Source organism: Caenorhabditis remanei, chromosome II (assembly GCF_010183535.1).
Source record: "Caenorhabditis remanei strain PX506 chromosome II, whole genome shotgun sequence".
Taxonomy (NCBI): Eukaryota; Metazoa; Nematoda; class Chromadorea; order Rhabditida; family Rhabditidae; genus Caenorhabditis; species Caenorhabditis remanei.
In genome coordinates, this window is record NC_071329.1 from 18,893,509 (window position 1) to 18,907,453 (window position 13,945).

Genomic DNA, 13,945 nt, shown 5'->3' on the forward strand with positions numbered 1-13,945 from the left:
TCTGAATCCGATACCTTGACAATTTTGGTCTCCCCAAGATTTTGGTACCATCAGATTTAGAATTTCTTCTAAATTCTGAATCCAGGAGAAAAATCCCCAAAAACTGGTTTTGGTGGGCGTGGCTCAGCCTCAAAATTTAAATAAAAAAATTTTCAAAAAACTCGAAAATTACCAATTTTTGACGTCATTTTCAGATGCCTTCCAGATTACGGATTCCAAATTTTTTGATACCATCAGATTCAAAATCTCCTGCAGATTCTGAATCCAAAAGAAAAGTTTCAAAAAACTGCCGATAAGCCAAGCAACGTCAAAGTCCGATGCTGAAATTCTTGAAAAATTTCAAAAATTACCAATTTTTGACGTCATTTTCAGAGGTCTTCTAGATGACGGATTCCAAATTTTTTGGTACCACCGGATTCAGAATCTCCTCTAGATTCTGAATCCAAAAGAAAACTCTCAAAAAACTGGTTCTGGTGGGCGTGGCTTCGCCTCAAATGGACACATTTTAGGCATAATCGAGGCTGGTTTTAGGCCTTTTTCAAGCCTTGATTTGCCTTAAATGGCCTTTCGTGAGAGAGCACCAAGTGTGCTCTCTGCTATTCCGTTTTGCTCTCGGTTAGAGAGAACGAGAGAGTGTGAGAGAGCGAGAGACGCAGAGAGTGCCGGCCGGCGGTGCCTGGCAGAGCCCCTCCGTCCTCTCACGTCTTCTCCTTTTACGACTCCTTTTTCTCTGTCTGTCTGCACTCTCTCCTCTTCACACACTCTCTCGTCGCGTCTCTTGTTGCTAGGGGGCGGAGTCACTAATCGGGCGGCTCATTTGCATCGCGCAGCATTTCGAGCAGAGGCTCTGCCAGCTCTCTGCCAGGCGATGTTTCGAGACTTTTCGAGAATTTGAGTTTTCAACTTTGAAGCTAAGCCACGCCCACCAAAATCAGTTTTTTGAAATTTTTCTTTTGTATTCAGAATTTAGAGGAGATTCTGAATCTGATGGTACTAAAATCATTTGGATCCGTCATCTGGAAGACATCTGAAAATGATGTCAAAAGTGGTCATTTGTGAGATTTTCGAGAATTTTTAGTCTCTGATTTTGACGGTATGCCACGCCCACCAAACGGTTTTTTTGAGGTTTTTTCTTTTGGATTCAGAATTTAGAAGAGATTCTAAATCCGGTGGTACCAAAATCATTGGGATCCGTCATCTGGAAGGCATCTGAAAATGACGTCAAAAAATGACAATTTTTTAGATTTTTTGAAAATTTGAGTTTTGAACTTTGGGGCTAAGCCACGCCCACCAGAACCAGTTTTTTGGGATTTTTCTTGTGGATTCAGAATCTGCAGGAGGTTTTAAATTCAATGGTACCAAAATCTTTGAGACATCGAATTCAGAAAACTGTAAAAAAATGATGTCAAAAATTGGAATTTTTTAGATTTTTGAATATTTTGAGTCTCTGACTTAGACGGTTACCCACGCCCACCAAACGCTTTTTTTCGGGATTTTTCTTTTTGATTCAGAATCTAGAGGAGATTTTGAATCCGGTGGTATTAAAATCTTTGAGACATCTGATTCAGAAGAACACGAAAAATGACGTCAAAAATTGGTCATTTTTGAAAGTTTTCCAAAATTTAGACTTGCGACTTTGAGGCGAGCCACGCCCACCAGAACCAGATTTTTGGGACTTTTCTTTTGGATTCGGAATTAAGAGGAGATTCTTAATTTGATGGTACCAAAAAATTTGGAATTTGTTATCTAAAAGATATCTGAAATTGGCGTCAAAAATTTGTCATTTTTGAGATTTTTTGATATTTTGAGTCTCTGACTTTGACGGTTAGCCACGCCCACCAAACGCATTTTTTTGAGATTTTTCTTTTGGATTCAGAATTTAGAAGACATTCTGAATTGATTGATGTATAAATCAACTTTTATCCATCTGAAGATTCTGGAATTTCAGCGATTTGAAAATTTTCCTAATTTTTTTTTTGAATTTTTGATTTTTTTAAATAATTTTTTTCTTTGAAAACCGATCTCCAGTTTTTATATTCTCAAAACTCCTCTCCCTTCTTAATATCTCCAAAAAACTAAAAAATTCTTCATTTCCAGGTACAATGAGTCGCCCGAACGTGTTCTTCGACATCTCGATTGGTGGAAAACCGGCTGGACGCATTATTATGGAGGTGGGTCAGGATAAGCAGCTCCAGAGATTCTAAGCAGCGCCCAGTCTTAGCTAAGCAGCCCCAGGGACTCTACGCCGCTCTCAGAGCCAGAACGTTGATGGAGGGCATAGTTCTGAAGTTGAAGTTAAGCAGCTCCAAGTAGAAATTGAGTAAGCAGACCCAGTTAGAGCTAAGCAGCTCCAAAGGTCGTGAAGCCGCTCTTGATTGAGCAGCACGAAAGGTTAAGCAGACCCAAGTAATAGATAAATAGCACCAAGATTAGGCAGACCCAAGTATAGTTTAGCAGCTCCAAATGTCGCTAAGCCGCTCCTACTCAAACTAAGCACCGCCCATTCTTCCTTAAGCAGCTTCCAAAGGGTCCTAAGCAGCTCCCAGTTTTCCATAAGGTCCTAAGCCGCTCCCCCCAAGTTCATGGCTAAGCAATGATGTTAGATGATCCTAGTGATAGTTAAGCAGCGACCAGAAATCTAAGCAGGCCCTTATTCTGTCTAAGCCACCGGATTCAGAATTTCCTCTAAATTCAGAACCCAAAAGAAAAGTCCCGAAAAAATGCGATTGGTAGGCATGGCTAAGCCTCAAAGTAAAAACTTCAAAATTTTCAAAAAATCTCAAAAATGACCAATTTTTGACGTCACTTTTCGAGGTCTTCTGATTCTGATACCTCAACAATATTAGTACTGTTAGATTCAGAATCTCCTCTAAATTCTGAATCCAGAAGAAAAACCTGAAAAAACTGATTTTGGTGGGCGTGGCTGAGCTTCAAAGTTGGAAACCTAAATTCTCGGAAAACCTCAAAAACTAACAATTTCGACGTTAGTTTTCGGGGTCTTCTGAATCCGATATCTTAAACATTTTGATATCGTCCAATTCAAAATCTCCTCTAGATTCTGAATCCTAAAGAAAAAATCCAAAAAAATTGTTTAGTGGGCGTGGCTAAGCTTCAAAGTCAAAAACTCAAATTTACAATAAAATTCGAAAACGACCACTTTTTGATGTCATTTTTCGTGGTCTTCTGAATGCGATACTTTAACAATTTTAATACCATCGGATTCAAAATTTCCTTTAGATTCTGAATCCAAAATAAACATGTTAAAAAAGTGATTTTGGTGGGCGTGGCTTAGAGTCAAAGTTCATAGTTCAAAAATCGGTTTCTATTCCAGCTCTACTCCGATGTGGTCCCAAAAACCGCCGAGAACTTTCGTGCCCTGTGCACCGGAGAGAAGGGAATCGGCAAACAGGGCAAACCACTTCACTACAAAGGAACGAAATTCCATCGTATCATTCCTCAATTCATGATTCAAGGCGGAGACTTTACGAGAGGAAATGGGACAGGTGGAGAGTCGATTTATGGGGAAAAGTTCCCTGATGAGAACTTCAAGGAGACACATACTGGACCAGGTGTCCTTTCCATGGTAAGAGTCTGTCTGTGTGTCCTATGTGTGTCCGGATGTCCGAACCCAGACGGTTTTGCCTGTCTGTCTGTCCATCCAAAAATCCGGATGTCAGAAAATTAAAATGGCTAATTTGGTCATTTTTCAACCTTTTATTGCACGTTTTTTTTTCGAATTTTCTGTCTGTCTGTCTGTCCATCCAGATGTCCGGATTTCCACATTTTCGCGTTTTGGGTTTGTCTGTCTGTGTGTTCGAATGTCCAGATGTCCAGATGTCCGAAAACTCAAAAAATTGTTGATTTTGGACGATTTAGACCGATTTTAGCCGGTTTTATTTGGATTTTCTCTCTGTCTGTGTCTCCAGATGTCCGGATGTTCAACAGATATTGTCTGTCCTCACGTGTGTCCGAATGTCCAGTCTTGTATGTCTGTCCATTCAAAATCCGGATGTCCCCAACCCTTCCTGTATCTATACTCCTCTTTCTCGGATTTTCTGTCCGTCTGTGCGTCCAAATGTCTGGAGGTCCAAAGCAAGACGGTTTTTGTCTGTCTGTGTGTCCTGTGTGTCTGGATGTCCAATGCGTTAAGAACTTCTAAATTTAAGTCTAACAGCTCAGATGTTAGTTGGTTTTTCCTCACTTTTTTGGTTTACCGACTGTCAGTCTGTCTGTCCGGATGTCCGGATGTCCACCAGATATGTCTGTCTGTGTTTCCTGGTGTCCAGATGTCAGCATGTCTATCTGTATTTCCATCTGTCCATCGAAATATCCGGATGTCCCAAACCTTCCTGAACTAGACGGGAGCTCCAGCAGTTTTCCGACACTGTTATGTCTATCTGTGTGTCTGTCTATTTGTCCAGATGTCCGGATGTCCATAGAATTAAGTATATGACTGCCTGTGTGTCCCGGTGTCCAGATGTCCAAAAATCAAAATATCCGCTGATTTCGAAATTCGATTTCAACCGTTTTTTTTTCGATTTTTTTCAATTTTTCCGCAATTTTGTCTGTCTGCCCATCCGGATGTCCGGATGTCCATATTCTCACTTTTTGGTTTGTCTGTCTGTGCGTCCGGAAGTCCGGATGTCCACATTCTATCTTTCTGGTTTTGTCTGTCCGGATGTCTGAATGCCCAGATGTCCAAAAATTCGAAAAATGGCTAACTTTCTCGATTTCAGTCAATTTTTTTTTGGATTTTCTGTCTGTCTGTCCATCTGTCCATCCAGATGTCCTCTAATTTCTAATTTTCAGGCGAACGCTGGTCCCCACACCAATGGTTCCCAATTCTTCCTGTGTACCGTCAAAACCGAGTGGCTCGACAACAAACACGTCGTCTTCGGACGTGTCATCCAGGGAATGGACGTCGTTCAGAATATCGAGACGAATGGATCTCAATCAGGCAAACCTCTCATGGACTGTACCATCGTCGATTGTGGACAACTTTAATTGATCTTTAATTGGCTTTTTTTTAATGGAAAAGGAGTAATTATGTGATCGGTTGAGATCGGCTGGTGCGCCTTCGGCGCGTTTTATGATCGGTTGAGATCGGCTGGTGCTCCTTCGGCGCGTTTTATGATCGGTTGAGATCGGCTGGTGCGCCTTCGGCGCGTTTTATGATCGGTTGAGATCGGCTGGTGCGCCTTCGGCGCGTTTTTGTAATCGGTTGAGATTGGCTGGTGAGCTATCCCAACCGATCCTAACAACGCGCTGAAGACGCACCAGGCAATCTCAACCAATCTTAAAAACGCGCCGAACGCGCTCCAGCCGATCTCAACCGATCACATAATTACTCCTTTCGATATCCTTTTGATATATTCATCCAATAAATCCTGTTTTTGTCAATTTTCAAAATTTTCAAGTAGTTTGGCTGAGCGGCGACTCAATCGGCAACGTGCCAAGTCGTGTACGAACGCGCTTTACTAGAACTCTGGTTTCGCGGGAAAATAATTATTTGAATTCATATTCCCAGAGGGCCACTCATATTGATTTCCTCCTCCTAGACACCCCTTATATTTTCTGTCTCTTCAGAACAATGATGATTCCTCTCCTTCGTCTCCCTCATCTTATTTTGAAGCCTATTCTTCATTCATTGAGTTTATGTGATTTGTAAGTTCAAAATTATCAAAATTTTATATTTTTCAACATTTTCAGAACCAGTTTATCCGCATGCAGCAAAAAAACACGTATTGTAATAAAGATGTTAATCAAATTACCATCTCCACACGAGCTGATGCAAAACAGAAGTATTGAATATTGTCCGATGGATTTGTAAGTTTATCAGGTTTTAAAGGCGGATATCTCAAAAGTGGGCGGAGCCAAAGAAAAGATGTCAACTACAAAAATGATCTACTAGTTTTGATCTACAAAATGAATGTAAATTTAAAAAAAACTCATTAAAAACGGAAGCCATGACGGGATCTCAAATATACAACGATTTCAGCCGATCTCAACCAATCTTCTCTAATTTAAAGGCTCATATCTCAAAAATGGGCGGAGCTAGAAAAAAGATGTCAACTATGAAAATAATCTAATTGTTTTGATCTACAAAATGAATGTAAAATACTGTAACTGTGTCAAAATGGGAAGCTATAACGGGATCTCAAATTTCAAGAGTATCTCAACCAATCTTATCACCTCTTCAGTACTTTAAAGACGCATATCTCAAAAGTGGGCGGAGCTAGAATATATTTTTAACTATAAAAATGAAGAGCGTGATTTGATCTACAAAACAAATGTCAATTCAAAAAAATTGGTCAAAAACGGAAGCCATGACGGGATCTCAAGTTCGAGGCGGTCTCAACCAATCTAATCATCCCTGTAGTACTTTAATGACGCATATCTCAAAACTGGGCGGAGCCAGAAAAAAACTGTCAACGACGAAAATGGAGAACAAGATGTGATCTACAAAACAAACGTAAATTCAAAAAACTGATTAAAAACGGAAGCCATGACAGGATCTCAAATATAAAGGGATTTCAGCCGATCTCAACCAATCTTCGCATTTCTTCTCCACTTTAAAGACGTATATCTTAAAAGTGGGCGGAGCTACCAAAAAGTTGTTAACTACAAAAATGATCAACTAGTTTCTATCTACACATTAAATGTAAATTCAAAAAAATTGGTCAAAAACGGAAACCATGACGGAATCTCAAAGTTGGAAGCCAATCTTCACATTCTTCTGTACTTTAAAGGCGCATATCTCAAAAATGGGCGGAGCTAGCAAAAAGTTGTCAACTATGAAAATGATCTACACATCTTTCTTCATCAAAATAATATTTTTAATTTCCAGTCTTTGCTACCTGCGTCTCGACATGTCAAGCTCTGAATTCCATCAACAAGTGTCCTATTCCATCAGAATCGACTGGGGTGGAATACATCTCTTGATCACTTTGCGTAGAATTGATTCATGCGAGATTAAGTTCTATTTTCATATCAGATCAATCAATAACACGTGGAATCATGTAATAGACAATCGAAGATGGAAGAAGGATGTGAAATCTGGTATTCTGGAGATCAGTGGGGTGTCACTGCCGATTAGTTATCGTTCGAAATTTAAGACATTCCAATTGTTTTGGGACTATGATTACCATGGGTTAATTACCCTAATTAAGTATTTCAAGGACACTTTCGCACTGGAAATCGATGAATTATTGATTTTTCTGAAAGATTATAGTGATCTACCAGGCATCAAACTTCTGATAGACTCACTTGCCAATGCAACCATACAAGAATTATATTTGATATCTGATATTCCAGATGAGGCCTTTCTAAAAATGGTACTGCACAATCTCACTGCCTTAGAGTCCAATGTACTTGAGCTCAGTGTCAATGACCAATTTCAGTTTCGTAAACACTTTAAATCTGAAATTTTCAAAGTGGAGAAAGCGAATTGGTTCACTTTTGGCAACCTGCTTCTCCTTCAAGCTTCTAAAGTCAAAATATCAGATTCACAGTTCACTAATAGAGATATGAAGGAGTATATGGACAGATGGATGACTGGAGAATTTGAAAAGTTGAAAACTTTGTCAGTGGAGATGTGCGAACAGTTTGATGAGGCATATTTTATGGACCAATGGTAAATTTATGTAAAATTTCAGATTCTCCTTGTTATTAGCTTTAAAATGAGCCCAAACACGATTGGTTTCTGATTACTTTGAATTTTTGATAGGTGCGTCGCGGTCGCGTCGCGGTTTTCAATCAAAAATGACATTTTTTTAGAAATAGGTTATTATGGGGCTCATTTTGAAGCTAATGACTTCAAAAAAATGACTGGAATAGTTTAGAACTCTTACATTTCGATTTATAACTAGAAAAAACTGGTTTTTAGGAGAAAAAAAAAATCTTTTTTAGTTTTTTAGATTTAACTCCGTGAATTTTGATTTTCATGCTTTGAAATTAACATTTTCATCACCAGCGTTTGAAGAGCTTTCAGAAAAGTATAATCATGCCTGGGTTTGAAGAAAATTGGGTCCCGACACGATTTTCTGGGTTACTGTAGTTTTTGTGGTGGGACCCGAATTGCTTTAAACCTAGACATGATTATAAGTTTTCATGATTTTATGTAAAATCTCGCATTCTTCTCGGTCTTAGCTTCAAAATGAGCCCAAACACGATATATTTGCGATCATTTCAATTTTTGACTGGCGCGTTGCGGTCGCGTCGCGGTTTTTTTTAAATTTTGGAAATAGTCGGAAATAGTGCGATATATGACTCATTTTATAGCTGAAAATGTCAGGATTACAAACATATCCCTTATTTGTCATTAAAATGTTATTTGGTTGAGAAAATTGTAGATCAAACTTTTGTTGAGACCCAAACAAATCCCTTTAACTCTTCAAATTCCGATTTTCTAGTTTTGAAAATTAAATAGTCAAACTCAGCAAGTTACTAGCTTTCAAATGAATATAATCATGCCTAGGTTTGCTTCATTTTGATTTTTCAACATTTTCGACCACGCGGCGCGGTCGCGTCGCGGTCAATTTTCGAAAAATTGATGAAACAAGATATTTTTGGTGTTTTTACTATCATCGGTTTAAAACCGTTTCAAAACGACACCTTAAAGCTCTCTTTTAAAATTCGACCGCGACGCGACCGCGCCGCGTGGTCGAAAAAGGCGAAAACTAAAAATGAAGCAAATATAGGCAATATGGGGCTCATTTTGAAGCTAATGACGTCAGAAAGACGGATATGTTATTTTCTACTGGTTTACAGGTCAAACTACATCACAAATGGTGTTCTCGTGGTGAAGCGACAAGATGGAAGGACAGCAACTGTGATATCCGACAGTACGAAATGGTTTCATGTAAAAATTTTCTGAGAGAAACTTTTCTGTATTTGTTTAATAACAATTTTATCAGCATTTACCCGTAATTTGAAGGAAAAATCCATTTTTGGCAATTTTTGAAATGAATTCTGATGAATAAAATACTTTCTTTCTTTCTTTTCTTAAAAAACCCCCGAAATCTGAATCTGTCGTAAAATATGTTACATCGTGACGTCATTGGTACGCAATTACCACCACGCAAAAATGCGGACTCTCCGTGTACTCCTCTCGGACAAGTTGAATTAATTGATTTTTTCAACGGTTTTTTTTCCGTTTTTTCTCGTTTTTTGGCGATTTTTCTGGTTTTTAATTCCATTTTTTTAAAATTAAATATTTAACTAGCTTGATTTTCATAAAATGCGCACAAAAAATGCTGAAAATATCGTGTTTTATAGAAAATTAGCTTAATTTATATTTTATCAACTAGTGTTCATAATTTGGAGACTCTATCGACAAAATCTATAGATGAAATCAAGAAAATCACAAAATTTATCAAAAAAACTGTTGAAATACAGAAAAAAATCCCGGAAAAACTATAAAAATCGGTGGTAACCCGAATAAAATTATTTCGACTTATCCGAGAGGAGTACACGAATTTTTTCCCATAGTTTGAACGAAAAATCCATTTTTTATTAATTTAAAAAATGTTCTTTGATGAATAAACCACTTTTTTCTTTCTTTTCTTCAAGAAACCCGCAAGTTCTGAATCTGTCGTAAAATATGATGCACCGTGACGCCACCAGTACGCAAACACCGTCACGGAAAATTGCGGCCTCTCCGTGTACTCCTCTCGGACAAGTTGAATTAATTGATTTTTTCGACGGATTTTGCTCTTTTTTGGCGATTTTTTTGATTTTTCATTTCTATTTTCTGAATTAAATGTCTATTTTTCCTGATTTAATTAAAAGCGCTCAAAAACAAGCTGAAAAAATAGTGTTTAGCGTCTTTTTTGTTTAAAAAGTTAGTTTTTTTTTCAATTTTATCATCCGCCCGTTTTTCTAATTTTTTGTAGGGGTTTTGATAGGAATGTAGGATTTTCTGAAAGATTAAGAATTTTGAAAATAGTTTCTAGCTCGGATAATTAAAAATTTCGGCTTAAGTTATATAAATTTTCAGCCAAGTTGCAGCAATTTTTTGACACTTTATTCTGCATTTTCTTCACTAATTTCTCGATTTTCGGTCCTTCCGATCGAGATTTTCTTATTTTTAACGTTTCGCCGGCCGTTTTTTTTCACATAATTTTCGTCGATTTTAATCACAGCATGTCAGCGAAAAAATTAATTATTGTCCGCTTCGTTGCTTTTTGTTATCAGAATGCTTGTTTTCAAAGATATCGATCCCTTTTTTTGAAAATTTTGATACTTTCAAAAGGATTTTTGTTGAAGTTTTCTGGAAATCACTCAAATTTGACACTTACTCTGCATTTTGTTCGATAGTTTTTTAATTGTCGTTCCTTACTAACGAGATTTTTACGTTTCTAAAATGCCGGTGAATAGTGTATTATCAAAACAATTTTTCTTGATGATTTTCTGAGCCCGCGAAAGTTGCCGCCTTTGAATTTAATAACGCCCCTTTTTTGCAGTCTCGGGCAGGGTTTTTCGCAAACCGCCACGCACTTATTTCGCGATTTATTTTCAGCTTCGATTATCGAAGTATTTGTAAGCTGTAAAAGGATTTTTGTTGCACGTGTTCTCCATATGTAGTGGTAAAAAAGAAAACAACGGAACAAGGCATGTTAATTTCCTAATTTTCGTTTGAAAAAACGCGAAAAGCGTCGGAAATTCGGAAAAATCTGTTGAACGATGACTCGGAAAGAGAAAACTGTAGCAAGACAAGAGAAGGGACAAAGAAAATATGAAAAAAATCAAGCAGTGAGTAACGTTTTTAAACATGTTTGTTTAATAAAACTTTAATGCTGGAAAGAAATTAATTCACTTACGGAGCACGAGGATTCCAGTTAAAAACCCGCAAAACTCTGAGCAATATCGAATAAGACCGAAATCAGTAGCCATTCCGTGTTTCGTCTTTTCTAGATTGATGATTATACTTATTTATCTGCAAAAATTAATTTTTGGAAGTAGAATTTTTATTTGTCTATTTTTCTTTTTCATTGAAGATGTTTGTCCTCCGTTTGTTGCTTTTAACTTCATTCCGTCTGAAACAAACAAAGATTGATGTTTTCCAACAAATACAAACTATTTTTCAAACAATTAAAATGTATTGCAGTCAAAAACAACGAAAAATAAAGCATCAACATACGCTGAAAATAAATCGCGAAATAAGTGCGCGGCGGTTTGCGAAAAACCCTGCCGGAGACTGCAAAAAAGAGGCGTTATTAATTTCAAAAGCGGCAACTTTCGCGGGCTCAGAAAAATGTCAAGAAAAATTGTTTTGATAATAAGCCTCGGCAAAGTTTCGCGGGCGAAACAGTTATTCTTTTATTTTTCATTATGCCATCAATGTTCGTGTTGTTATTCGAATTGGTTCGCCTACTTCTGCTTTCTCATCACATGCCATTTGACTCATTTTCTCATCTGCAATGTTTCGAGATACAAGTTCCTCGTAGATCCTCATTCTTATTACAAAATTTACATTTTTATTCAAATCGTTGAAGTTTTGTTGTTTCTCGCCACCATTCTTTTTGTCAAATTTCTATATCCTCCAGCTAGCTGTATCGTCGTGTTCTGTTTCAATGTTCTGCGAAACTTCTTTCATTCAAAATGTTCCTTGCCATCTAGGAAAACATTTTCGCTAAAACCCGTTTTCGCTACTTTTGTCGCGTCCCACTGTCATTTAAACTCATATTCACTATCTTTTTCGAATTTCGTATATTCTTATCCTCTCTCTTGTTTCTAGCCGAAATCTCTTACAACAGTTATATTTTTCAGAACCGACGCCAATGGATCTCAAAAACTTGGGAGAAAAAAGCGGTGATGAGTGTATACAACAAGCACTCTAGCTTTTTTCAAGTCGGAGATCCTCTTACGGGAGGTCTTCGCACGCGTGTTCATAGGAACGACTCCAGGATCAGTGGCTAGTCTACTGGTCCATGCGTTTAGGAGTCAGTTCTACGCGCACAAAAGATACACGAACCGAGTTCGCAAAGTCGGAGATCCTCTTACGAGAGGTCTTCGCACGCGTGTTCATAGGAACGACTCCGGATCAGTAGCTAGTCTACTGGTCCATGCGTTTAGGAGTCAGTTCTACGCGCACAAAAGATACACGAACCGAGTTCGCAAAGTCGGAGATCCTCTTACGAGAGGTCTTCGCACGCGTGTTCATAGGAACGACTCCGGATCAGTAGCTAGTCTACTGGTCCATGCGTTTAGGAGTCAGTTCTACGCGCACAAAAGATACACGAACCGAGTTCGCAAAGTCGGAGATCCTCTTACGAGAGGTCTTCGCACGCGTGTTCATAGGAACGACTCCGGATCAGTAGCTAGTCTACTGGTCCATGCGTTTAGGAGTCAGTTCTACGCGCACAAAAGATACACGAACCGAGTTCGCAAAGTCGGAGATCCTCTTACGAGAGGTCTTCGCACGCGTGTTCATAGGAACGACTCCGGATCAGTAGCTAGTCTACTGGTCCATGCGTTTAGGAGTCAGTTCTACGCGCACAAAAGATACACGAACCGAGTTCGCAAAGTCGGAGATCCTCTTACGAGAGGTCTTCGCACGCGTGTTCATAGGAACGACTCCAGGATCAGTGGCTAGTCTACTGGTCCATGCGTTTAGGAGTCAGTTCTACGCGCACAAAAGATACACGAACCGAGTTCGCAAAGTCGGAGATCCTCTTACGAGAGGTCTTCGGACGCGTGTTCATAGGAACGACTCCGGATCAGTAGCTAGTCTACTGGTCCATGCGTTTAGGAGTCAGTTCTACGCGCACAAAAGATACACGAACCGAGTTCGCAAAGTCGGAGATCCTCTTACGAGAGGTCTTCGCACGCGTGTTCATAGGAACGACTCCGGATCAGTAGCTAGTCTACTGGTCCATGCGTTTAGGAGTCAGTTCTACGCGCACAAAAGATACACGAACCGAGTTCGCAAAGTCGGAGATCCTCTTACGAGAGGTCTTCGCACGCGTGTTCATAGGAACGACTCCAGGATCAGTGGCTAGTCTACTGGTCCATGCGTTTAGGAGTCAGTTCTACGCGCACAAAAGATACACGAACCGAGTTCGCAAAGTCGGAGATCCTCTTACGAGAGGTCTTCGGACGCGTGTTCATAGGAACGACTCCGGATCAGTAGCTAGTCTACTGGTCCATGCGTTTAGGAGTCAGTTCTACGCGCACAAAAGATACACGAACCGAGTTCGCAAAGTCGGAGATCCTCTTACGAGAGGTCTTCGCACGCGTGTTCATAGGAACGACTCCGGATCAGTAGCTAGTCTACTGGTCCATGCGTTTAGGAGTCAGTTCTACGCGCACAAAAGATACACGAACCGAGTTCGCAAAGTCGGAGATCCTCTTACGAGAGGTCTTCGCACGCGTGTTCATAGGAACGACTCCAGGATCAGTGGCTAGTCTACTGGTCCATGCGTTTAGGAGTCAGTTCTACGCGCACAAAAGATACACGAACCGAGTTCGCAAAGTCGGAGATCCTCTTACGAGAGGTCTTCGGACGCGTGTTCATAGGAACGACTCCGGATCAGTAGCTAGTCTACTGGTCCATGCGTTTAGGAGTCAGTTCTACGCGCACAAAAGATACACGAACCGAGTTCGCAAAGTCGGAGATCCTCTTACGAGAGGTCTTCGCACGCGTGTTCATAGGAACGACTCCGGATCAGTGGCTAGTCTACTGGTCCATGCGTTTAGGAGTCAGTTCTACGCGCACAATTCGCGATGATTACATCCACGCGGTGATACTAAATGATCGGGTGATAACGTTTATGAGCGAATACTATTCAAACACTTTTAAAGACAAAATAAAAGGAAAAGAGTTCGGCCAGCACTCTGAAACCTTAAATCATTGAATCTATTTGATTCGTGTCAGAACCAGTTTTGACTACATCACTCTGAAAACTGCATCATTAGAATCAGCATGACCAGACCTTCCAAATGA

The 13,945-nt window shown here is 39.5% G+C and overlaps 3 protein-coding genes across 3 annotated transcripts; all 3 read left to right on the forward strand.

Annotated features, from left to right (window-relative positions):
- Positions 1-2,102: 2,102 nt before the first annotated feature.
- Positions 2,103-5,004, forward strand: GCK72_007936 (uncharacterized protein; the record flags this gene model as incomplete). Its single annotated transcript, XM_053726546.1, has 3 exons — positions 2,103-2,171; positions 3,332-3,583; positions 4,810-5,004. The coding sequence occupies 3 exons, from the start codon at positions 2,103-2,105 to the stop codon at positions 5,002-5,004; spliced, it is 516 nt and encodes a 171-aa protein (XP_053590740.1).
- Positions 5,005-5,590: 586 nt separating this feature from the next.
- GCK72_007937 (uncharacterized protein) lies at positions 5,591-7,637 on the forward strand (the record flags this gene model as incomplete). Its single annotated transcript, XM_053726547.1, has 3 exons — positions 5,591-5,664; positions 5,710-5,826; positions 6,848-7,637. The coding sequence occupies 3 exons, from the start codon at positions 5,591-5,593 to the stop codon at positions 7,635-7,637; spliced, it is 981 nt and encodes a 326-aa protein (XP_053590741.1).
- Positions 7,638-11,331: 3,694 nt separating this feature from the next.
- Positions 11,332-13,729, forward strand: GCK72_007938 (uncharacterized protein; the record flags this gene model as incomplete). The annotated part of the gene is made up of 5 exons (XM_053726548.1): positions 11,332-11,342; positions 11,941-12,482; positions 12,571-12,753; positions 12,887-13,159; positions 13,293-13,729. The coding sequence occupies 5 exons, from the start codon at positions 11,332-11,334 to the stop codon at positions 13,727-13,729; spliced, it is 1,446 nt and encodes a 481-aa protein (XP_053590742.1).
- Between the last annotated feature and the right edge of the window lie 216 nt (positions 13,730-13,945).